The sequence below is a fragment of the Felis catus genome, chromosome E3 (assembly GCF_018350175.1).
Source record: "Felis catus isolate Fca126 chromosome E3, F.catus_Fca126_mat1.0, whole genome shotgun sequence".
Classification (NCBI taxonomy): domain Eukaryota; kingdom Metazoa; phylum Chordata; class Mammalia; order Carnivora; family Felidae; genus Felis; species Felis catus.
In genome coordinates, this window is record NC_058383.1 from 6,459,805 (window position 1) to 6,480,997 (window position 21,193).

Consider the following 21,193-nt stretch of genomic DNA (forward strand, 5'->3'; position numbering starts at 1 on the left):
CCTACTCAGTGGCTGACAAAGTTGCCCATCTCATGGGTCTCAATTCCGGGGAGCTCCAGAAGGGCATCACCAGGCCCCGGGTCAAAGTAGGCAATGAGTTTGTGCAGAAGGGCCAGAATATGGAACAGTGCCACAACTCCATCGGGGCTCTGGGCAAGGCCGTCTATGACAAGATGTTCAAGTGGCTGGTGGTCAGGATCAACAAGACCTTGGACACCAAGATGCAGAGGCAATTCTTCATCGGCGTGCTGGACATCGCTGGCTTCGAGATCTTTGAGGTGTGCCTGCCCTGGCATTCTGTTTCTGCTTTGGGGTGGCCATTTTTCTTCCAGAAGCTACTTCTCACCGTGGTTCTCTGGTTTCTCATCTCGGACCTGGGGCGGGCCAATCTCAGTTATTTGCTCTTTATTTATTTATTTAGAGGGGGAGGGAGGGAGAGAGCGAGTGAGCAAGCTGATGTACCAGCACAACACTGGTGACCTCTCACCTTTTTCCTACACAAGAGAGACTCGGGTCTCATCCCAGGCTAGTGCAGTGGGTGAGGAATATTTTAGCTTTGTAACTGAAGGCCGCATGATTAGGAGTCGGTCGATCTGGTTCTGGACTCAGGTTGGCCATCAACTAGCTATGTGGCCTTAGGAAAGTAGCTATCCCTCTCTGAGCCTCAGTTTTCTCAAGTCTAAAATGAACCAACGGGGAGAGATGATCTATAAAGTCCATTTCACTCCACTGTCCTATTATTTTAAGAATTTCTACTGGCCACAGATGGATTAAAAAAAAAAAAAAAAGCTTACCCCAATTTTTTTCAGGCACTAAAAGGCTAATTTGGCTGCCATTTCCAAGAGAGTCATTTAATTTCGTAGGTAGAAGGAGGCTTAGAGTTTCTGGACTGTGCTCCCTGGTATCCTGGGGAGCCACTGAGAGCCAGCAGGGGAGGGACGAGAGGAAGGGAGGATGACATGTGCCAACAGCAAAGTGTGTGCTATAGACAAACAGGGTTCGAATCCCATCTTGGGCCACTTCCAAGCCGTGTGCCTCTGTTTCTCCACGTATTAATGGGGACACTAATCATTCTTGCCTCGTCAGGTTTCGAGCAGAGGCATCTCAGTGCAGGGTCTAGCACGTGTGTGTGCTCTGGGACTACAATGGCACCTCTGCTTTAGCCTGGGGTTTCATCAAGAGAAAGCACTCTCTGGTTTTTTGTTAAAGGCTTGTAAACCCCTCAAGCCCTTTCATCCTACAGATGAGGATTAAAAAAACTACACACAGAGAGAGAACTGTCCAAAGGCACACAGCAGGGCAGAATCCATAAAGCCTCTCAAATGATTTCTATCCTGGAAAAAAAAATGATTCTTTCCGCAATGATTTTCTTTTCCTTTCTTTTTTAAGTTTATTTATTTTGAGAGAGAGAGAGCACAAGCAGGGGAGGGACAGAGAGAGGGAGAGAGAATCTCAAACAGGCTCCGCACTGTCAGTGCACAGCCTGATGTGGGACTCAAACTCACGAACTGTGAGATCATGACCTGAGCTCAGATCAAGAGTCGGGAGGCTTAACCAACTGCGCCACCCAGGCGCCCCTCCATAATGATTTTCATTAACTACAGGAGATGGCATCCGAGGTTTGGGCGCCCCCTGTCCTCCCCTTCCCTCCTACTTCCCTCTGCCCCCCTCTGCCCCCACCCTCCTCTGCAGGTGATAAGCTGCTCTATGCCTTTGCAGGGGATGGTCACCGAGAAGGGCTTCTTGCAGGGCTGATGCAGCACCGTCCCAGGGTCAGCATTCAGGCATCTGGGCAGCGCCTGACGCTAGTTGGCCCTCGGCAAATTTGAGCTCTGCTTGTCACTTGTCCCTCAGTCCCGGCCCCCGGGAGGCTCTGTCTGGGTCCCGGCTGACACCCTGCTCTCTGCCCTCCTCCTCAGTTCAACAGCTTCGAGCAGCTGTGCATCAACTTCACCAACGAGAAGCTGCAACAGTTCTTCAACCACCACATGTTCGTGCTGGAGCAGGAGGAGTACAAGAGGGAGGGCATCGAGTGGGTCTTCATCGACTTTGGCCTTGACCTGCAGGCCTGCATTGATCTCCTGGAAAAGGTAACTCGCTGCTCAGAGGAGGGGCTTCAAGAGAGAGGCCAGGACCCTGATCAGGGCTTGCCCCTCAGAAGGGGACTTCACGGGAACCCACAGGGAAATGACACCAGCAACACCACTAATGACCTTGGTTGGTCTGACCTCTAGCTTCCTCTCTGCAAAATGGGTACAACAGTGATTGCAATGGTCACCATTAGTTGGGCTGTTGTATGCCTCAACTCATTGGATCATCACAAGCTACCATATATATGGCAGGGTGTGTGTGTGTGTGTGTGTGTGTGTGTGTGTGTGTGTGTGTGACACAATACAACCATTTCACAGATGGGAACATTAAGGCACAGAGAAGAGAAGAAACTTGTCCAAGATTATACACCCTGTGAATGGCACAGTCAGGTTCTAACCCAGACAACCTAACCGCCACCCCTGTAGTCACACCATCAGGAATGTCCTAGCAAATGGCCTAGTTCAAGAATATATACTGTTCAAGCAAATGCAGAAAAGGGACAGGAAAAGGACATTGACAGGACAGATGACAAAATGTGAACAGTCTGTTCATAGTATTGTATCAATGTTAATTTTCTGGTTTTCATTGTCGTTACCAAGGTTGCATTAACATTTGGAGAAGCTGAATGAAGGACGTGTAGGAATGCTCTGCACTCTTTTGCAAGTTTAAAATTATTAAAAAGTAAAAATTCAAGAGATAGGAGAAAGAATATATGTTGTCTCTGAGACTCAGCCTAGGGGTGAGAAAGCAGGCTGGGGTCCCCGATGTGAGCCCAGCCTCAACCTCCCAGGAAAAGAGTCTCCCCAAAGAGGCTGCACACACAATCCACCTGTCTTCTAACACCGACAAATACCCCCCTGTCCGGCTGTCACAGAGCCTGAAATGTCCCTCATGTTTGAGCTTTGGGGTTAAGCACTGCCCTCTTCCAGAAATTTTTAGAAATCCAGACCCTCCATAGATATTAAGTCACTGACAGTTTTATGAGCTCCCATGTGAGCTCTCCTCTTCTGTGAGAAGAACCATATGTGGTTCTTGGTAGCCAGGAACGTCACGGAGGGCAGGAGCGGATAACAGAGAATTAAATGCAGAGAGGACAGGTGTCACTGATTTCACCATTTCCCTGAGGGCCAAGGCTGCCTGGCACCACTGTTTGGGAGGGATTAGCATTTGGGGAGCTAAGTAGCCCTTTCAGACTTCCATCTCCCCTTCTGTTAGACTCAATGAATTCTAGTCTCTTTCAAGTGCAAATGGCCTTGGCATTCGAAGACCAGACCTTGGAGCAGCTTCACCGTTCCTGGGGGTCTATGCCCAGAGTTCTGCTTCCTGGCTGGCCACGCGGGTGTCTGGGGCGCCCCTCCCACCACCCGCAGGCCAACACCTGAGTGGCCCCATTGGGGTCCTATGGCCTCCTCTAACAACATCCACCGCTCTTCCTTCTAGCCCATGGGCATCTTCTCCATCTTGGAGGAACAGTGTGTCTTCCCCAAGGCCACCGACGCCACCTTCAAGGCGGCCCTGTATGACAACCACCTGGGAAAGTCCAGCAACTTCCTCAAGCCCAAGGGGGGCAAAGGCAAGGGGCCCGAGGCCCACTTCGAGCTCGTCCACTATGCAGGCACCGTGAGTACCCTGTTGGCGCCTCCTGCGGCCATCTATCTTCTTGCTGCAGGCGGCTCTGGCTATTGTAGGTCCTTCCTGCCGTGACCTTGCTGAGGCTTCCTGCCTCCAGCTGGTGCAGCGGCCATAGAACAGGGTGATCAGCTCAGTGAAATGACCCCTGACTCATACTTCCTCATCACTTCTCCCTCTGAGAAATCCAAAGCAATCCAGCCAAGGATGCCTGCCAGGGAACCGCCAGCAGTTCACCTGCCAGGGCCACACCATTGTTTGCAGCCCTTGGTTTGACAGCTGCACTTAGATCCTGGACAGAATTTACAACACGTGCAAAAAAGGGAAAAAAGTCCACGAGCCTATCAATTATCCCCCAATGGATTAACTTACCCTTCTGACGGCTCATGGCCACCAAAGCAACAAAACGACATCTCTGGAGTGGCTTTTTCACTCATGACAAACTTAGTCCCTGGGGAAGAGGGAATTAGCTTCTTATTTGAATAACTGATAGGGGAGACCACGTTTGTTCAGCCAGCTCTTGAGAATGTGTTTTATTTCCCTGCGATTTGTGGTATTGCTGTAAACGCCCGTGCTCCCTGTTACCACTGGAGTTTGTTGAGCTTCTGTGGGTTTAACTGCAGGGAAACAGCAGCCTTAGCACAGAGCTGTCAGGAAAGCTGCTCTTGGATCGGGCATCGGGGCCAGGATTTTATGACCTCATCAACCATAACAATGCCAATTACTTGCAAAATGAATTATGCCAACAAGTAGAGTAAACAGCAGCTTTGGAGGCCGACTGCAGTGCTCCGCCTCACCTCCCACGATGAAATGAGAGGGCTCTGTATTGATAGCAATGGAATATTCAAAGTCTAATGGGACCTATGCACCTCCAAGAAGGCTCTAAAGTAAGGCCCGCAGGTGATGAATGTCTTTATGCTCTACAGGGGAAGGAAAGCCCAAAGGTTTCTGCTTCTTATCTGTTTTCCTCGGTTCCCTACGCTCAGTGGAAGAATTTGAAATGCACCTTCCTCTTTGCCTCCCCAGCTAGGGCCACGTAGCAAAACAGGAAATAGAAATGAATGGGTGTCCAATTAACTAAACACATGGATCCCAGGTGTGGCTGGATGGAGCCCCCCTTCCACCAGGCAATGGCCAAGGGATGTGTGCCCTTGAGCAAGGGGAGACTAGACACCCTTGTAGGGAGCTCTCCATGTAGCTCAGGATTTCCCTGGTCGAGGCCAGTCAGTTAGAGCAAGGGCTGAGCCTGGAAGAAGATCAACCCACCTGGGTAGAAAAAGAGCCAGGTCAGGGAGGCTCAGAGTAGCCAGCCGAACCAGACTTGCAAGAGGAGGTCACACCCCGACAGGAAGTAGCTGGGGAGTCCTGTTTTGTGAGGAAAGCTCGGAGACAGGGTGACCTCAACAGGCAAACTGCAAATGCCCAAGAAAGTAGATAATGGGGCCCCCACCTCTTACTGTGGTTCAGGGACATCCCAGGACTCCAGGAAAGTCATCAGGTCAAGAGCTGAAGCCCCAGGAGATGGGGTTAGAGGTTGATCTTGGGAACCCAGAGCAGGCAGAACCTGTAGGTAGAGGTTCTGGCCGTGGGACCCAAAAGGTGGAGACTAGACCACTGGCGCTTGTCCCTTCCAGGTGGGTTACAACATCACAGGATGGCTGGAGAAGAACAAAGACCCCCTGAATGAAACAGTGGTGGGCTTGTTCCAGAAATCATCCTTGGTGCTACTGGCCCTTCTCTTCAAAGAAGAGGAGGCTCCAGGTACGAATGACCCCTTGTTGTGTCCAGTCCCCCTGTGCTGATGCCCTTTAGTGGCCAAAATGGAAACAAGGAAACAAAACTCACCTTATTCAACTCCTGCAAAGTGGATGAATGGGTGACAAGTTACTTGAGGGAGGCCATGGATGACAGTGCAGTGGAGAGGTGCGCACGCATCCTGCGAGCTTCCGTCAACTGTACTGCCCGCTGGGCCCGTGTCACCTCTGGGTGGAGCAATACTGCTTTGGAAGAGTGGATGCCCAAATGCGTGTGCTTATTTTCTGCTCCCCGCTCTCCTCTGTCTGAGGCTCAGGCCAAGCCCAGCCCTGCCTCCTACCCAATCGAGGTCGTGTGGCCCACAGGGAACGGCCTGGATGGGAGCTGCCCAAGGTGGCTGCCACTCAGTGGGGCAAGAGCTGCAAATTTCCTTGAATTCGTTGACGTTTTCACCACCAACGTGCAATGCCTCCAGATGGTCTGCAGGCTCTTCTTCCTGCCCAGGCAATGGGAACAGTTTGTCCCTATGTGTAGCCCTAAGTCACAAAGGGCTACACCCTCTCCAGAGAGCATAGCGCTCCTTTTGACCATTAGACCATGGTCATCCCACTCAACCCTTCCCTGGTAGATGTCCTTTTCCTGGTGTGAGGGCCCCCACCTCACCTAGTCCTAAGAAAAGCCTTTTTAAACCAGAGAATGTGTCTCCTCGACATGGAGCACTGAATGGGGCTGCCTGTCTCCATGTTGCGTTTTGACATGAAACGTGTGTTTTTCTTCCTCAGCTGGAAGCAAGAAGCAGAAGAGGGGGTCTTCCTTCATGACAGTCTCCAACTTCTACAGGGTGAGTAGGGGCTGCCCCAGAGGCCACTGTGCATCCAGTGAACCCTCCTTTCCATTGAACACTCCCTTCTAATGGTGTGGTGGTCTGGCTGCCACCTCCCAGCCCAGGACAGGACGAGTTCATTTCTACGCCTACAGTTGCCTCTTCCATGTAAGGAGTCTGTTTCCTTCCAAAGGGGTCACGGAACCACAGGACCTCAGAGCAGAAAAGACCCTTAGAGATGGTTCAGTCCAACCACATCATTTCGGACTGAAACCCCGGGAGTGGCATCATTGGAGATATCAGTGCCTAAGATCTTGAGCCCCAGAGTTGGCTGGCAGATCCTCTGGGCCGGTCACAACTTCCACAGATTTGGGGCATTACTGGGGATACGTTCCAAAGTGCAGAAAGGCAGCCAATAGGGAGATGTGGCCCGAAGAAAGATTTCAATATTTGTCAAGGATCTAGCCGCCTGGAAGCAGAGTGGGCTACCTCATTGGAGGAATCCAAGCAGAGGAGGAGGGAACCACAATAGGGAGGTTAACAACGGGCAGGGCTTCGTCTTCACAGGCACTATGGTTCCTTCTAGTATCGAGACTCTATGATGAGCCAGCACTGAATCAAGAAGGGCCCTGCTTATTGAAAACCACGTCACCTTGGGCAAGTCCCTCTGAGATGACAGATGGCCACTGCCCAATATGCCATCCATGATGGTAGCCACTAGCCACACATGGCTAGTGAGTGCTTGAAAAGAGGCTGGTGCAGCAGAAGAACTCAATTTGAATTTACATTTTAACTTAATTAATTGCACTCTAGGGGCACCTGGGTGGCTCAGTCGGTTAAGCATCTGACCTTAGCTCAGGTCATGATCTCACAGTTTGTGGGCTCCAGCCCCGTGTCTGGCTCTGTGCTGACAGCTTGGGGCCTGGAGCCTTGCTTTGGGTTCTGTGTCCCCCTCTCTCTCTGCCCCTCCCCTGCTCACGCTCTGTCTCTCTCTCAAAAGTAAATAAACATTAAAAAATTTTTAAAAAGACATGAATTAGTTGAAATCTAAATAAAGACCTGTCCTGAGCATCGGTATCCTGCAACACCAACACTGAGCTTATTAACTCAGTCTTTCTTCTCCTTTTTCCTCCACCCCCAGGAGCAGTTGAATAAGCTGATGGCCACCCTCCACAGCACGGCTCCCCATTTTGTCCGCTGCATTGTCCCCAACGAGTTCAAGCAATCAGGTACATCATGGGGACATGTCTCCCTGCTGGAAGTCCTCAGGCTCTGTGAAGTTAGTGTTTGCTTAAACTACATACCCTTTCTTGTTTTTAGCATAGTGAACACGTAGAGAGCAGTTTAGTATTTTTGAAACCTTACGTATTGTTTCTCTTCTTTGCCAACCTCTCCTCCCACCAATTTTTCAAACTTGGGACAGTTTTGACCCAATGAAACAATAACCGTTAATAAAAATAGCTAATGTTTGTTGCACACAAACTGTGAGCCAGGTATAAATGAAATCCACTTTTTAAAAAATTTGTAATGTTTCTTTATTTTTGAGAGAGAGAGAGAGCGAGAGAGAGACAAAGGATTCGAAGCAGGCTCTGCACTGTCAATGCAGAGCCCAATGTGGGGCTTGAACTCACTAACCGTGAGATCATGACCTGAGGCGAAGTTGGACACTTAACTGACTGAGCCACCCAGGCGCCCTGAATTAAGTTCACTTTTAATCACGAGGGATGACTAGGGCACAAAATGGGGCACTGAAAGGATCCCCCAAAATGGATCCCCCCAAATCATATTCTAGCTGTTTTGTAAAGCGAAAATCATGTTCTGGCTGGGTGAGAACCAGCTAGAAGTCATACTCAGGAGGGCCTTTGGTCTTGGCTGAATTGTGGGGCCCTGCGTGCAATGACGGGAGGAGACTGGGGTTGACAACACAGATGTTCAGTTAGCTTTCTGCAGTGACAAGGAGTGGCCTGTGCCACCCTAGAACACTGACTACATCCTGCACCCTCCCTCTTGGCAGGCGTGGTGGACGCCCACCTGATCATGCACCAGCTGGCTTGCAACGGAGTCCTGGAAGGCATCCGTATTTGCAGGAAGGGCTTCCCAAACAGGATGCAGTACCCAGAGTTCAAACAGAGGTGAGTGATGTCTTCCTGATAGCCTGAGTACAGTTCTCAGTTTCCAGGGATGGACTGATTGATAAATATAGTCCTGTTGTAGCAGATGCTACGGGTACGATGACGGATACCAGCTCACTGTCACTACCTGAATACACCTTGGCCTGACTTTCAACTCAACTGACAGAACCTGCATTTCTGTGCCTGAGGGCTTTCTCTGGCTCTTGAACCAGCTTTGTTACTTGGCAGGCTGAAAGTCTCAGGAATTAATGCCTTCCCCAGGAGCGGCCCATAACCAATGACTTACAGACAACTGGCATATCAGCATTTCAATTCCCTCACTCTTCTGGTGGGCTGACTATGAGTGAGGCTCCCAGATAAATGTCTAACAACAGGTTCTCCAGGTTACGTTTTTAAAAAATAATAAAAAATAAGAAATTAAAAAGCCCTGATTTGTAGTGTCTTTAGATTTCCATGGTGTAAACACTCCCGTGGCTGATTTCGAGCCAAGCGATGTGACACCAGTGAATGTGGGGTTGGGGAGAGATTCACCCAATTGGCTCTTGCCGGCCGGTAGGAGTTGGTCTCAGCACACCACTGTTCCCAGTACCCCCTAGCAACATTAATCCCCAGCTGCCCATTCTGATAACTGACCTGATAACATGCCTCTGATTGACTGCCCTGTCTCCCTCCCCAACTCTGCCATCCCCCAAGTAAACTATTTGCATGTGGATACCTTGTCCCAGGGTCTGCTTCTGGGGGAACCCAAAGTAACACCTCCACCTTAGGGATTATTTCCCTTCTACCCCTACCCACTCCCTACATGCTAGAACATAGGACCATAGGTTGATGGACAAGTCATTAGAGGTCATCCTGTCCAAGCCCTCTAAAGGCTCTAAACAGGGAAGGACTTGTCTAAATCACAAAGGGGGCTGCTTGCAGGCCAGAAAAAGAAGTGCTTCTCCTATGTCTGGAAGAAAAGATCAGGAAGGAAAATTTTTAGTGTTTTCATTTCTAGGAGCACCAGCCCTTTGAACTCCTGACCCACACAGACATTCACTCCCCAGTGTCTCCTGCCAGTCCCACCCCAGTGCCTGCCTCAGGCATCTGCAGAACAGGTCTAACCATGATTCCAAGGCCATCACAAAGACCAATGGATGGGTCAACTGCATGGATGTACTTCCTGAACTGCCAGCTCGGGCGTGATGGTGGCTGTCATCATCTCTCTCCCGACAGGTACCAAGTGCTGAACCCCAATGTGATTCCTCAGGGGTTTGTAGACAACAAGAAGGCCTCAGAGCTGCTACTCGGGTCCATTGACCTGGATGTGAATGAATACAAAATTGGGCATACCAAGGTAGGGGCTTCTGGTGGTCCTCCCTCCCTCCACCACTCAGCCTCGTCCCAAGAAGGTGGGCTTCAGGGTGTGAATTCCAGCTTGGCCGCTGACCAGTTGCCTGCCTTAGGCAAGCCCCACGGCTGCTGAGAGCCTCAGTTTCCTCCTCTGCAAAAGTAGGGCTGATACAGCTGATCTCATGGGATTCGGGGGTGATTAGTGATAACGTGGGTGAGAACCCAGCTTGGACAGGTACATAATAAATGGTAGGTTATTTCCTAGTACTGTATGAGCCCCAATCAGAATCAAGGTCCTGGATTTTACTGGGGCATGGAGGTATGTGTGTGGGGGTGAGGTCTGAGAGCAAAGCACCATAATCCCAGCCCACCCACACCGAAAGCTCCAGCCCTGAGCTGGCAGGTGAGTTGGGGGTGACTCAGAGAGGCTGCCTGATCTTGACTCACAGGGCCTGGGCTGCCGTGTGTCTGTCCCACTTCCTGGCCCTGCAGAGTCTTGTCGGGACTGTAAGGGCCAGCCAGGCTAATGGTGCAAGGTGTCCATCTATAGCTGCCCAACCAGACTGCACCCAACATGACAAGCAGGGTGACCCAGGAGAGGTACTAGCTTTACATTCAGCAGCATCAGGCTCAAAGCCTAGTTCTGTGTAGCCCAGGACAGATCAACTACCTCTCCAAGTCTCATGGATGCCACAGGCAACATGGCTTCCCTACAGGCTTGGCAGAGGACGCGGACACTTTGCAAATGCTCATAGAGCACCTCCGTGTGCCAAGCATGGTTCAAGGCTCTAGGAATACACCAGTGAACAGAACAGGAAGAGTCCCTAAGCCCCTAGAGCTTGCTTCGTGGTAGTGAGCATTAGCAGAATTGTAACGCTGCTCTGGAATCCTCCAGAACTGCGAGCTCTGGCCTCCTTCACAATTGAGAAATGCTGTGTATAGCTAAATTGACTTACAGGAACACTGCAGGTTTTGTCATAGAGTCGCTGAATATTTGAGTGGGAGAGAACCTCAGAGACCAGTTCTTTTCCCCACCCCCACCTTTGAAGGAGAGGAACCTTGAGGAAGCCTGGAGAGGGTCGTGGAGGTGATGTGCCCAATTCCACAATACTAGGCAGAATGGAGCAGGCCCCAGGCCGCACAACACTGGGTCATGGGAAAGGGGATGGGGCTGCTGTTGCCAACATTTGATGCAGTTACTGGCTGGGCGAATGGACTGCATCTTGCTGTTGTTCAATGTTGCATTGGGCACCTCAGGTCCAGGTAGAGTCCTGGGGATCCTGGGGATAGCTTCCCAAGCTTCACCCAAGTTTCCAAGATTCAACCGTGTTGGTTGGTACATGACATTCAGTCATTGTCCCTGCCATATCATGCTTGGGGACAAGGACCAGGCAGGCTCTGGTGGCAGAGGCAGAGCAGAGAACAGGACGATTTTGCGTGTAAACTGTGTCCCCACACCCAGCCACATGCTCACCTCACTGCTTCTAAAAGGACACAACTCAATGACAATTCATTTTGAGATATCAAGAAACATTTTATGAAATCAAGCCCAATGTCTCTACCCCATCATGGCTAGCTAGCTCTTTGGGTTTTTGTGGGGGAGGAAGGCAGGTGGAGGGAGCATTCTTTTCCATTCTTTTCCTGTTGGTATCCATAGCATCCGCATAAAGGATTTAATCAAGAGCTCTGCTCCTGGCCTCAAGGTGTGGAGTTACAGAGTCTTAGAGCTGGGAGGACTCAGGGTCCTGCACTCCCATTGAACAGGAGGGGAGTTAGAGGCCTCCCAAGAGGGAGTGGCTTGGCTAAGGTCACATAGCACATCCAAGGAGGCTGAGGCCAGGTACAGGTCTCCTGGCTCCTTCTATCCCTCTAGAAGTTTCTATCATGTCCTATTGGAAGACTATAAAAAGATGTCACATTATGAAACATAACTGATAATAAAGTCACCACCCATGGGCCCACTTAAAAATCCAGAATCTCTTCTCATCTCTTTCCTCCCCTTCCTCCCCACCCCCAGGAGTAACCCCTTGCTCCGAATGCTAACCATCCCCTGCCTTTTAAAAAATAGTTTTGTCACATATGCACATGAAAGTACCACACTCGATATAATCTTCTGTAGCATGCTTCTAACACTCATTCATATTTCCAAGATTCATCCTTGTTGGTCAGTATAGGACATTCACTCATTGTCACCACCGTATCATGCTGCCTCAGACAGCCACATAACAATTATCCTTTCTCCTGCCCTTGGAAATTGATGTTTTTTCCCTCTGCAGTTATCAACAAATGCTGCTTTGAGTATCTTTGCACATGATCCCGTGTAGAGGTTTCTCCAGAACGAAATTCTCAACCTTGGCTATACATTAGAATCACTTTGGGGAGGGATAAAAATACCAATGCCTGAGCCTCACTCCAGAAATTGTTTGAAATCACTGTGCAGGCATCGGTATCTTTCCAACCCTCTAGGTAGGAGAGATGTGCAGCCGGGGTTGAGATGTACTAACACGGCAGAGGACAGTTGACTGTTTCAGGGTATGCAAACAACTAACTTGATGAGGGAATGCCAACCCTTTTTCCAAAACTGTTGTACCAATCTACCCTCCCCTGATCCACAACCATGCCAACACCCGTGCTCTCGAAAAGTCTTAAAAGTCACAGGTGGAGGGAGGAGTAAATGTTACCTTGCAACCTTAATCTGTATTTGCTGGAAATCTGGTGTTTCCTGATCTAACACACTGCAAAGTTGGGTATTTCCTGATCTTTCTAACCCACTGCAAAGCTTTCTCACACACACCAGAGCTGGGTGCGTGAAACTGTGCAGCACTGGTAAAGCTCTGTATCCTTCTACAAAGTCAACCTCTCCCCCGCCCAACACCACCCCCTCTTCCCACTCCCAGATCCTGGGAGACCGTGACTGTCTACAGGCCGTTTGCATAGCAGTAAAGGAGGCCCCTTGCCACCGTCGTGCTGGGCAGTCACCACAGCAGTGAGGATTATGACGATCTAACACATTTTTTAAAAATGTTTATTTATTTTGAGAGAGAGGGAGTGTGAGCAGGGCAGGGGCAGAGAGAGAGGGAGAGAGAGACTCCTAAACAGGCTCCGAGCTGTCAGCGCAGAGCCCAACGTGGGGCTCGATCCCATGAACCCGTGTGATCGAGAGTCAGATGCTTGAGCTGCCAGGTGCCCCAGCCTATCATATTTTACTTACCACTTCACAGTTTACATGAGACTTTCCCACCCAGTTATCTCTATTTACTCCTTATAGCAGCCCTGTCAGGGAGGGATCAACATCCCCATTTCACAGATGGGGACCTGAGGCCCTGAGATGTGAGGAGACGCGTCCAAGGTGACCCAGCCGGCGAGTGCAAGGCCAGAGCTGGAACCCATAGGAGGCTGAGAAGAAACAGACACAGAGGCTGGCAGTGGCCCCGCTATTGGGGACGTCCAGGCCAGGGCCAGCTGTTCCCAAGGGGCCTCAAACACCAGCACCAGACTGGGTCTCTTAACTTTCAAGGCCCTTTCTGAACCTCTGGGGCTTGCCTCACAAGTGGCCGCCATCGGCGACAGCTGGGCCACGTGCAGAGGAGTGTGCCTTTCCCACAGGTATTCTTCCGAGCGGGCATCCTGGCTAAGCTTGAGGACATGCGGGACGAGCGTCTAGCCAAGATCATGACAATGCTGCAGTGTCGCCTGCGGGGCTTCCTCATGAGGATCGAGTTCAAGAAGATGCTGGAGCGAAGGTAGCACTCACAAACACGGGTGGGGCGGGGCCACTGAAGCCAGGCGCATCCACGCAGAATGACCGGGGACCCGGCCACACACCCAGCGGTCAGCTCCAGTAGCGACTCGGGGCCGTGAGATGAGGGGAGGGCGGCGACATCTCCACTGGCCCAGAGAACCCTGTTTGGGGTCTGTATTCGCTTCCTGTGGCTGCTGGAACAGAGCAGCACAACCTGGGTGTCTTAAAACAATGGCAATTCTCATAGCTCTGGAGGCCAGGAGTCTGAAATCAAGGAATATTGCAGGCTGCACTCCCCCTGAACGCTCTAAAGGAGGATCCTTTCTTGCTTCTTGTAGCCTTGGTGGCCTCAGGCGTTCCTTGGCTTATGGCCACATCAGTCCAGTTTCTGCCTGTTTTCACAAGACCTTCTCTCTGTCTTTGTCTCCACACGGCCTTCCTTCTTCTTATGTGGACACCTGCCATCTCGGGTCAGGGGTCCACCTTTCTCCAGTATGACCTCATCTTAACCTAAGTAATGACACCTGCAAAGACCTTATTTCCAAATAAGGTCACATTCACAGGCACTGGGGGTTAAGACTTCAGCAGATCTTTTGGGAGGGAACACAATTCAACCCGTAAGAGGGACCATCTAATACAGACCCTTCTCTTAAAGCCTACAAGTCACTTTCCCAGACTTCCCCTTATTGGTCCATGTGATGACACTGTCAGAGGGAGGTGGCAGGGCCGGCACCCCTGCTTCGCAGATGTGGAAACTGAGGTCAGAGGGGTGAAGGAACCAGCCCAGGTCCAGGCAGAAAGAGTCAAGACTGGAATCCAGAAGTCCTCACTCCAAATCCTTGCCCTCTGAATTGTGTTTTCCAGCCATCTTTCTTTTTTTTTTTTTAACGTTTATTTTATTTTTGGGACAGAGAGAGACAGAGCATGAACGGGGGAGGGGCAGAGAGAGAGGGAGACACAGAATCAGAAACAGGCTTCAGGCTTCGAGCCATCAGCCCAGAGCCCGACGCGGGGCTCGAACTCACGGAGCGCGAGATCGTGACCTGGCTGAAGTCAGACGCTTAACCGACTGCGCCACCCAGGCGCCCCTCCAGCCATCTTTCTAAAATGATCATCAGAAAATAACTCAGGCTACCCTGGCTGACCTGTGGTTGACTCTGGTTCCTTGTGGGCATAGTATTAGTAATAATAACAGTAATGAGCAAATAACAATAATGAGGTCCTGATATCCACTGCCCCGCCACCCCCTCCCTGGGACCGTGACTGAAGGCAGCGACACAAGTTAGGGGCTGAGTGTAGGACAGCAGGGCCTTGGCACGCAGGAGGTCCTCAGTAAATGACAGTCCAGTGAAGCTGGAAGGGACAAGGGGGGCGGGTTCCAGAGACTGCAGAATGGATAGGACTCAGAGAGTAATGGGTGATTTCCCGTGAGGGAGAGGAAGGAAGGAAATGTAAGAAGAAATGAGTGGTCTGTCTCAGCCTTGTGCTGTCTGGGTGGAACCGTTCCATCAGGGAGGCCAGGCCCTGACACCTGCACTTTCATCCAGGGAACCCCGGCTTCCTTTTTTTGCAGAATCGGCCTGAAAGTCATCCAGCGGAACACACGCAAGTTCCTGGAGCTGCGTTTCTGGGGCTGGTGGAAGCTATACAACAAGGTAGGGCTGAGGGGCCAGGCTAGCTGGGCTGCAGCTACCAGTTCGTTGTGTGTGTCTGGGCGGGGGGGGGGGGGGGAGTCCTGGGGGGGAGGTGCCTCTTGGGGGTGGGAGGCCACAGGATGCAGCAGGGACAGTCCACCAATGAGGGTGCCTGGGAGACAAATGAGGAATCCAGTCCCCTTCCGGTCAGGGGCTAATTCCTCCCTGAGAAAAACCACAGAGGACCTTCCCGCCTCATGTCATCCCTCCAAATAACACCCCCTTAGGATGGAAAGCCCCTCAGTACAAAAAGGGGGCTTGGTCATCAGCCCCTCCCCCTGCACATGCTGAGGCATCTTCAGCTCCTTCAGTGAGGTCCTCAGCTTCAGAGCTGGAGCGAGCTCACGAAATCGTGGGATCGGGCCTATTTCCCAGGTCCTTCCGAGACAGCTGAGAGGGCAGTGAGTCAGCCCTTAACCAACGCAGCAGGCAGGGAGCCTTCCTCCTGGTGCAGGTGGAATCATACTGGGTGATGGGGTCCCCACCTCGGGCCTCCATTCAAAGGGAACGTGCTGCTGGGCACCAGCAGAGGCCGGATGCAGGGCTGCATTCAGGAGTCGGAGGATGGTGGTGTCTCAAGGGACAGCCATGAGGAGGGTGGATCAGGCTCTAGGTCATCTCTGGTGGCCCTGAGGCCCCCAAGGCTCCTGTGGAAGCTTCCTTCCCCTCCCCATGGGAAAGCGCTTTCTAACACTCAGTGCTGACCACAGATTCAAAGCAGGGATAGTAAGTTCTGCCTCCCCAAAGGCTCTCCCACACAGGCCAGCCCCCTCGAGGGCCTGAGATCTCAGAGCAGTCCAGATGAGCATTTCTCAAAGTTCCGTCATTACCAGTCCTTCCCCCACCTGTTCCATGACTGAGCTTTCCTGATGCCAGCTACTTTTTTATTTTGAAATTTTTATTTTACTTTTTATTTGTATATATTTTAAGTTTGTTTATTTATTTTGAGAGAGACAGACAGAGTTCATTCGAGGGGGGTGCAGAGAGAGAGGGAGACAGAGAATCCCAAGCAGGTTCCAGACTGCCAGTGCAGAGTCCCATGCGAGTCTTAGACCCAGGAACTGTGAGATCATGACCCGAGCCGAGATCAGGAGTCAGACACTTAACCGACTGAGCCATCCAGGCACCCCTAAAAATAAATTTAAAAAATAAGAAATTTAGGGGTGCCTGGGTGGTTCAGTCGGTTAAGTGTCCGACTCTTGATTTCAGCTCAGGTCATGATCTCACAGTTATAGATCAAGCCTCACATGGGGCTCTGTGCTGACAGTGTGGAGCCTGCTTGGGATTTTCTCTCTTTCTCTCTCTCTCTCTCTCTCTCTCTCTCTCTCTCTCTCTCTCTCCCCCCTTCCCCCGCTTGTGCTCAAGCTCACTCTCTCTCTCAAAATATATAAACACGAGACAATTTTAAATTTAAAAAAGTTACTTTTAAAGTAACTGTGTAACAATGAAAATCAAAGCATTTCTATGCAAGGCTTAAATCCATCTCACTTGCCCCCTCTGTATTTGTGTTGCCCTCTGGGAAGCCCCAGACCAACAGCCTTTAAGATTCCTCCCAAGCAGGACACCAGTGGTCAGAGAAGATGAGGAGACAAAGCCTGGAAACTTCTCTGTTCTTTACTAGAAAGCAACACTTCACTAATTGAACATGGCAGAGCAAGGTCCTGTTCCAATGAGTAAAAAAAGTAAAATAAAATAAAAATCCTTTACTCTTAGTTTTTAACTACACTCTAGTCTTATCTAAGCCAGATAGGATGAGTCAGTGGGAAAAAAAAACCCAACACGTTCCGGTAGGCTTTCACTGAATAAAAATGTCATGTAGTTGTGCGTTTATGTGAACCTGCCTCTGCAGTATCCCAGGTCCCCACAGACAGAGAGACGGAGACACAGAAACGGGGAGGGAGACAGAGATAGAGAGACAGGAAGAAAGAGAGACAGCAAGGAGGAGGACCCCGTAAGGGAGAAAGGCAAGGGAAACTGGAGCTTGAACTCGGCCAGGCACACACAGCTTAGAGAACGGTGTGAGCCCTGAATGGGGCTAGACGCCGAGGAACACCTAACTGCGTCTGTCAGGATCGCAGAGACCCCTGAGGATTGGTCCTAGGCAAGGACGGGCCTTCTCTGTGGAGGCGAGAGATACTTCCTGGCATCTGTGGCGAGGGACTCCCTCGTGGCTGCTTTCCGCCCCGATGGGGGTGTGAGGTCCCGTCTGAGGGAGAGCCCACAGCCCACCGCCGAGCCCCCGCGGCCCATCCCCCTGACGCCATAGGGTGTCGCCCGCCACTCAGGTCAAGCCGCTCCTGAACGTGGCTCGGCAAGAGGAGGAGATGAAGGCCAAGGAGGAGGAGCTGAGGAACGCCATGTGCAAGACACAGGAGCTGATAAGCAGGGTAAAGGAGCTGGAGGAGAAGATGGCCACGCTCAGCCAGGAGAAGAATGACCTCACCATCCAGCTACAGGCCGTATGTGGGGCCCCGGAGGGAGGGCGGGAGCTGGGGGCCCTGGCAACTACCAGGATCCCCGGGGCCACTGAGAGCCAGACCCAGGGAGGCAGGTGGGGGGGTGAGCCTTCTGAGAATCAGCATACGAGAGAGACCCCCGTGATAAAAGAATCACCCGCTTATGGGAGCACCTATATATGGGCCCCACCCCTTAATGCCTCACAGTGATGATTTCCCTTATTTTCCAGACAAAGAACTGAATTTCAGTAATGTTATGGCACGAACCGAAAGCCACACAGCTGGTCTGGTTTGAGTCTGTGGCCGGTTGTTGTTTACGCCACTGACCCCATCTTGGGGAGACCCCAGTGGACACCCAGGGTGTCCCTCTTCTGCCACGTACTGTCCGTTTGACCTTTGACGACCCCACCTCCTCCGAATATCAGGTCCCTCATCTCTAAGCCGTCGCTTACAGTGACATCTGCCTCGCTTGCTCCTTGGGGTCGTTATAAGGAGGAACTGTGGGTGGGAAATGGTTCGTTACACAAAGGCGCTAAATCGATGCTGGGAGTCATTTGGGCAGATAGTCACTCCCCATTGGCAGACGGAAGCACAGGCACTCCCGGGCTCAGCCCCAACTACCGGCGGTGTGCAGCCTGTGTGTCCTCGACTTGTCCTGGACCACTGGCTACATCCTTCAGGTGCACCTGACCACCCGGGATCTGTTCAAAGGCAGATTTCAACACAGCAGGTCTCGGGTGGAGCCTGAGATCTTGCGTCCTAACCAGCTCACGAGTGATGCAGCTGGTGGCCTGGGGACGGCACTGCGAGACTCTGTTCTGTCACACGCATCACAAGGAGCTCGGGGCCAGTGCCCAGACCCCTGTGGGACCCCCTCTGACCGGCGCTCTTTCTTCCACCAGGAGCAAGAGAACCTGATAGATGCCGAGGAGCGCCTGACCCAGATGATGAAGACGAAAATGGAGCTGGAGAGCCAGATCTCGGACATGCGGGAGCGGCTGGAGGAGGAGGAGGGCACGGCGGCCTCCCTGAGCGCCACCAAGCGCAAGCTGGAGGGCGAGATGAGTGACCTGAAGCGGGACCTGGAGGGTCTGGAGACCACACTGGCCAAGATGGAGAAGGAGAAGCAGGTGAGGAGGCCCTGGGGCCTCACTACACCCCCCTCGGGAACAGGAAACCCTGTGGGGGTCCCACCTGGAGTCCCCTCAGCAGCACCGCCCAGGACCCTAGCCACCAGCCACATGGGGCTAGTTTAACTTAACTCAGCGCCATGGAAAACGTGACTCCTCTGTTGACCTAGCAGCATTTCGAGTGCTCAATAGCCACACGAGGCTAGTGCTACCGCATTGAACTGAGAACGTGGCTGTTGCTGCAGAAAGTTCCGTCGGGACAAAGTAGCTAGAGGGACGAGGGCTCTTTCCCTCATGGTGACATCCAGGCTCAGGACTGACTGGTTCTCCTCGTGCCCGTGAAACCCAGGTGTCTGTGCTAGCCTGTGGCCCACTCAGACTCAGCGTCCCTGGGCCCCTCACAGAACGTTCTTCTTCACTACATCTGCCTTCTCCCCTCTTCCAGGAAGAGACAACCCTCTCTCTAGCGTGGGGCCACCACTAGCTGTTGGATCTCTGCCCAAACAAGCAGCTGCTGCCCTTCCAGTCGGCTCCAGGGGGAGCCCCTGGCTCCTGATACCATCTGGTGGGCCCTTGGCCCCGAAGCCCCCTTCTTACCCTCACAAGTTGGCGGGGGGGATCCAGAGCAGGGGAAGGTGTATGCTGCCTAAGCCCATGCCTCTTCAGCTCTGATGTGCACACAAAGTGTTGGCATCTTGATAACATGCCGGTTCTGCATCAGCAAGTCTGCTGGGACCCGAGGGTCCACGTCTCTCAGACACCGCTGATGTCTGAGGGCCGGGCTTTGAAGAGCCAAGGCCTGACTGGTGGTTCTCACTGCTGCCCTCACCCTCAGATTCGGACCTGCCTGGGGTGTGCCCTGGGCACTAGCATTTCTCAGGCTCCCAAGTGACTCTGGACCGCAGCCAAGCTGAAGAGCCCCTCTCTCGGAGCAAGCGCCTCCCTCTTTGTTCCCCCTCCAAGGCTGTTCCCAGCCTTAAAGGCCTGTCCCTCTCCTGCCCCTGTTTCCAGGCCCTGGATCACAAGGTCCGCACCCTAACCGGGGACCTCTCGCTCCGTGAAGACTCCATCGCCAAGCTCCAGAAGGAGAAGAGGGCCCTGGAGGAGCTGCACCAGGTAGGCACCACGGGCTTCTACTTGGCACAGCAGGTGGAGCTTGGAGACTGGAGACCCTGGTTTTGCTGCCCCTCAGCTGGGGCCTATAGGGAAGTCAGTCTTCCTAAATCTCAATTTCCTCATCAGAGAAGCGGGCACTGTCATGTCTTGTTGTTCTCCTCCCAAGTTTGTTGTAAGTGGGGCGACCATATAATTTATCACCCAGACTAGTCTGAGAGTGAAAGAGGGGCAGCGGGCATGAGGAGATGATCCCAGGTGCACTGGAAGCTAGGGTCCCCAGACTTATCAGGATGAGTGCCCTGCCGGTGCTAAAGCACCAGTGAACCCCAATACATCTCGGTGACAAAGGGCATGAGCTCTTGTGAGGAGACCTGTTTGACCGTTATGGGCTCAGGCTCCTGGAGGCAGAGCCAGCTCTGACCAGCCACCAGTGCTGACCTTGGCACAGACCACTTCCTAGCTCTGAAGACACAGGTGCAGAGAGCAAGTTGAAGCCCAGAGCCAGACAGCAGACACCATGTTTGCTGACACCATGAACCCACAGCACATCCCCTTTAGTGCCTCTCTCTGCTGCCTCTGGAAATACTTCCCCTTAGACTGTAACCCTCAACCATTTCAAACTCAGAGCCCCCTTTTATAACAAATACAGTCGATTCTCATTATCCCAGGTAGTTATGTTCCATAAAGTCACCACAAACGCTGAATAAACAAATGCTGGACCCCCGTTTTTGTTTTTAATTTTTTTTTAACATTTATTCAATTTTGAGAGACAGAGAGCGAGAAGGGGAAGGGCAGAGAGAGAGGGAGACACAGAATCCGAAGCAGGCTCCAGGCTCTGAGCTGTCAACACAGAGCCCAACATGAGGTTCAAACCCACAGACCTCAAGATCATGACCTGGCCAAAGTCAGATGCCCAACTGACTGAGCCACCCAGGCGCCCCAATACTGAACCTCGGTTTTAAGGGGAAATAGAAGGTTAGGTTCCTGCAAGCCTCTGGTCACGTTTTCGTCAATCAATCAATACATTACTTTGTTTTATGTGTGTTTCTGTGTAAGACACTACTTGGTACACACTGTCCATTCCTGAACAATGAACTCACGGTCAACAACCCTGTATCTCATGCCTGAACAAAGCTTATCTAACACACAAATTTCCTCTGTGAGGCACAGCACAGCTTTCTTGTGCTTAGGAACACTAGATAGCACAGTACCAGTGTGCTTGGTGCACCATTTTATGAGCCAAACTCACCAAGACAAAAGCACAAAAAATGTAAAAAATCATGGCACTAAATA

The 21,193-nt window shown here is 51.8% G+C and overlaps 2 protein-coding genes across 5 annotated transcripts in view; one reads left to right on the top strand and one right to left on the bottom strand.

Moving 5' to 3' along the window:
* Positions 1 to 21,193, bottom strand: part of KPNA7 (karyopherin subunit alpha 7) — a 102,408-nt gene that overhangs the window by 59,129 nt on the left and 22,086 nt on the right. The gene's annotated exons all lie outside the window — the stretch shown is intronic.
* Positions 1 to 21,193, top strand: part of SMYHC (superfast myosin heavy chain) — a 65,770-nt gene that overhangs the window by 15,521 nt on the left and 29,056 nt on the right. For all 3 annotated transcript variants that reach the window (NM_001009221.1, XM_019820223.2, XM_045047336.1), the window contains 13 exon segments: positions 10 to 278; positions 1,920 to 2,090; positions 3,532 to 3,711; positions 5,355 to 5,481; positions 6,258 to 6,316; positions 7,440 to 7,527; positions 8,313 to 8,430; positions 9,646 to 9,766; positions 13,369 to 13,505; positions 15,078 to 15,159; positions 17,484 to 17,657; positions 18,557 to 18,784; positions 19,796 to 19,900. In NM_001009221.1, coding sequence (NP_001009221.1) covers positions 10 to 278; positions 1,920 to 2,090; positions 3,532 to 3,711; positions 5,355 to 5,481; positions 6,258 to 6,316; positions 7,440 to 7,527; positions 8,313 to 8,430; positions 9,646 to 9,766; positions 13,369 to 13,505; positions 15,078 to 15,159; positions 17,484 to 17,657; positions 18,557 to 18,784; positions 19,796 to 19,900 — 1,859 coding nt within the window.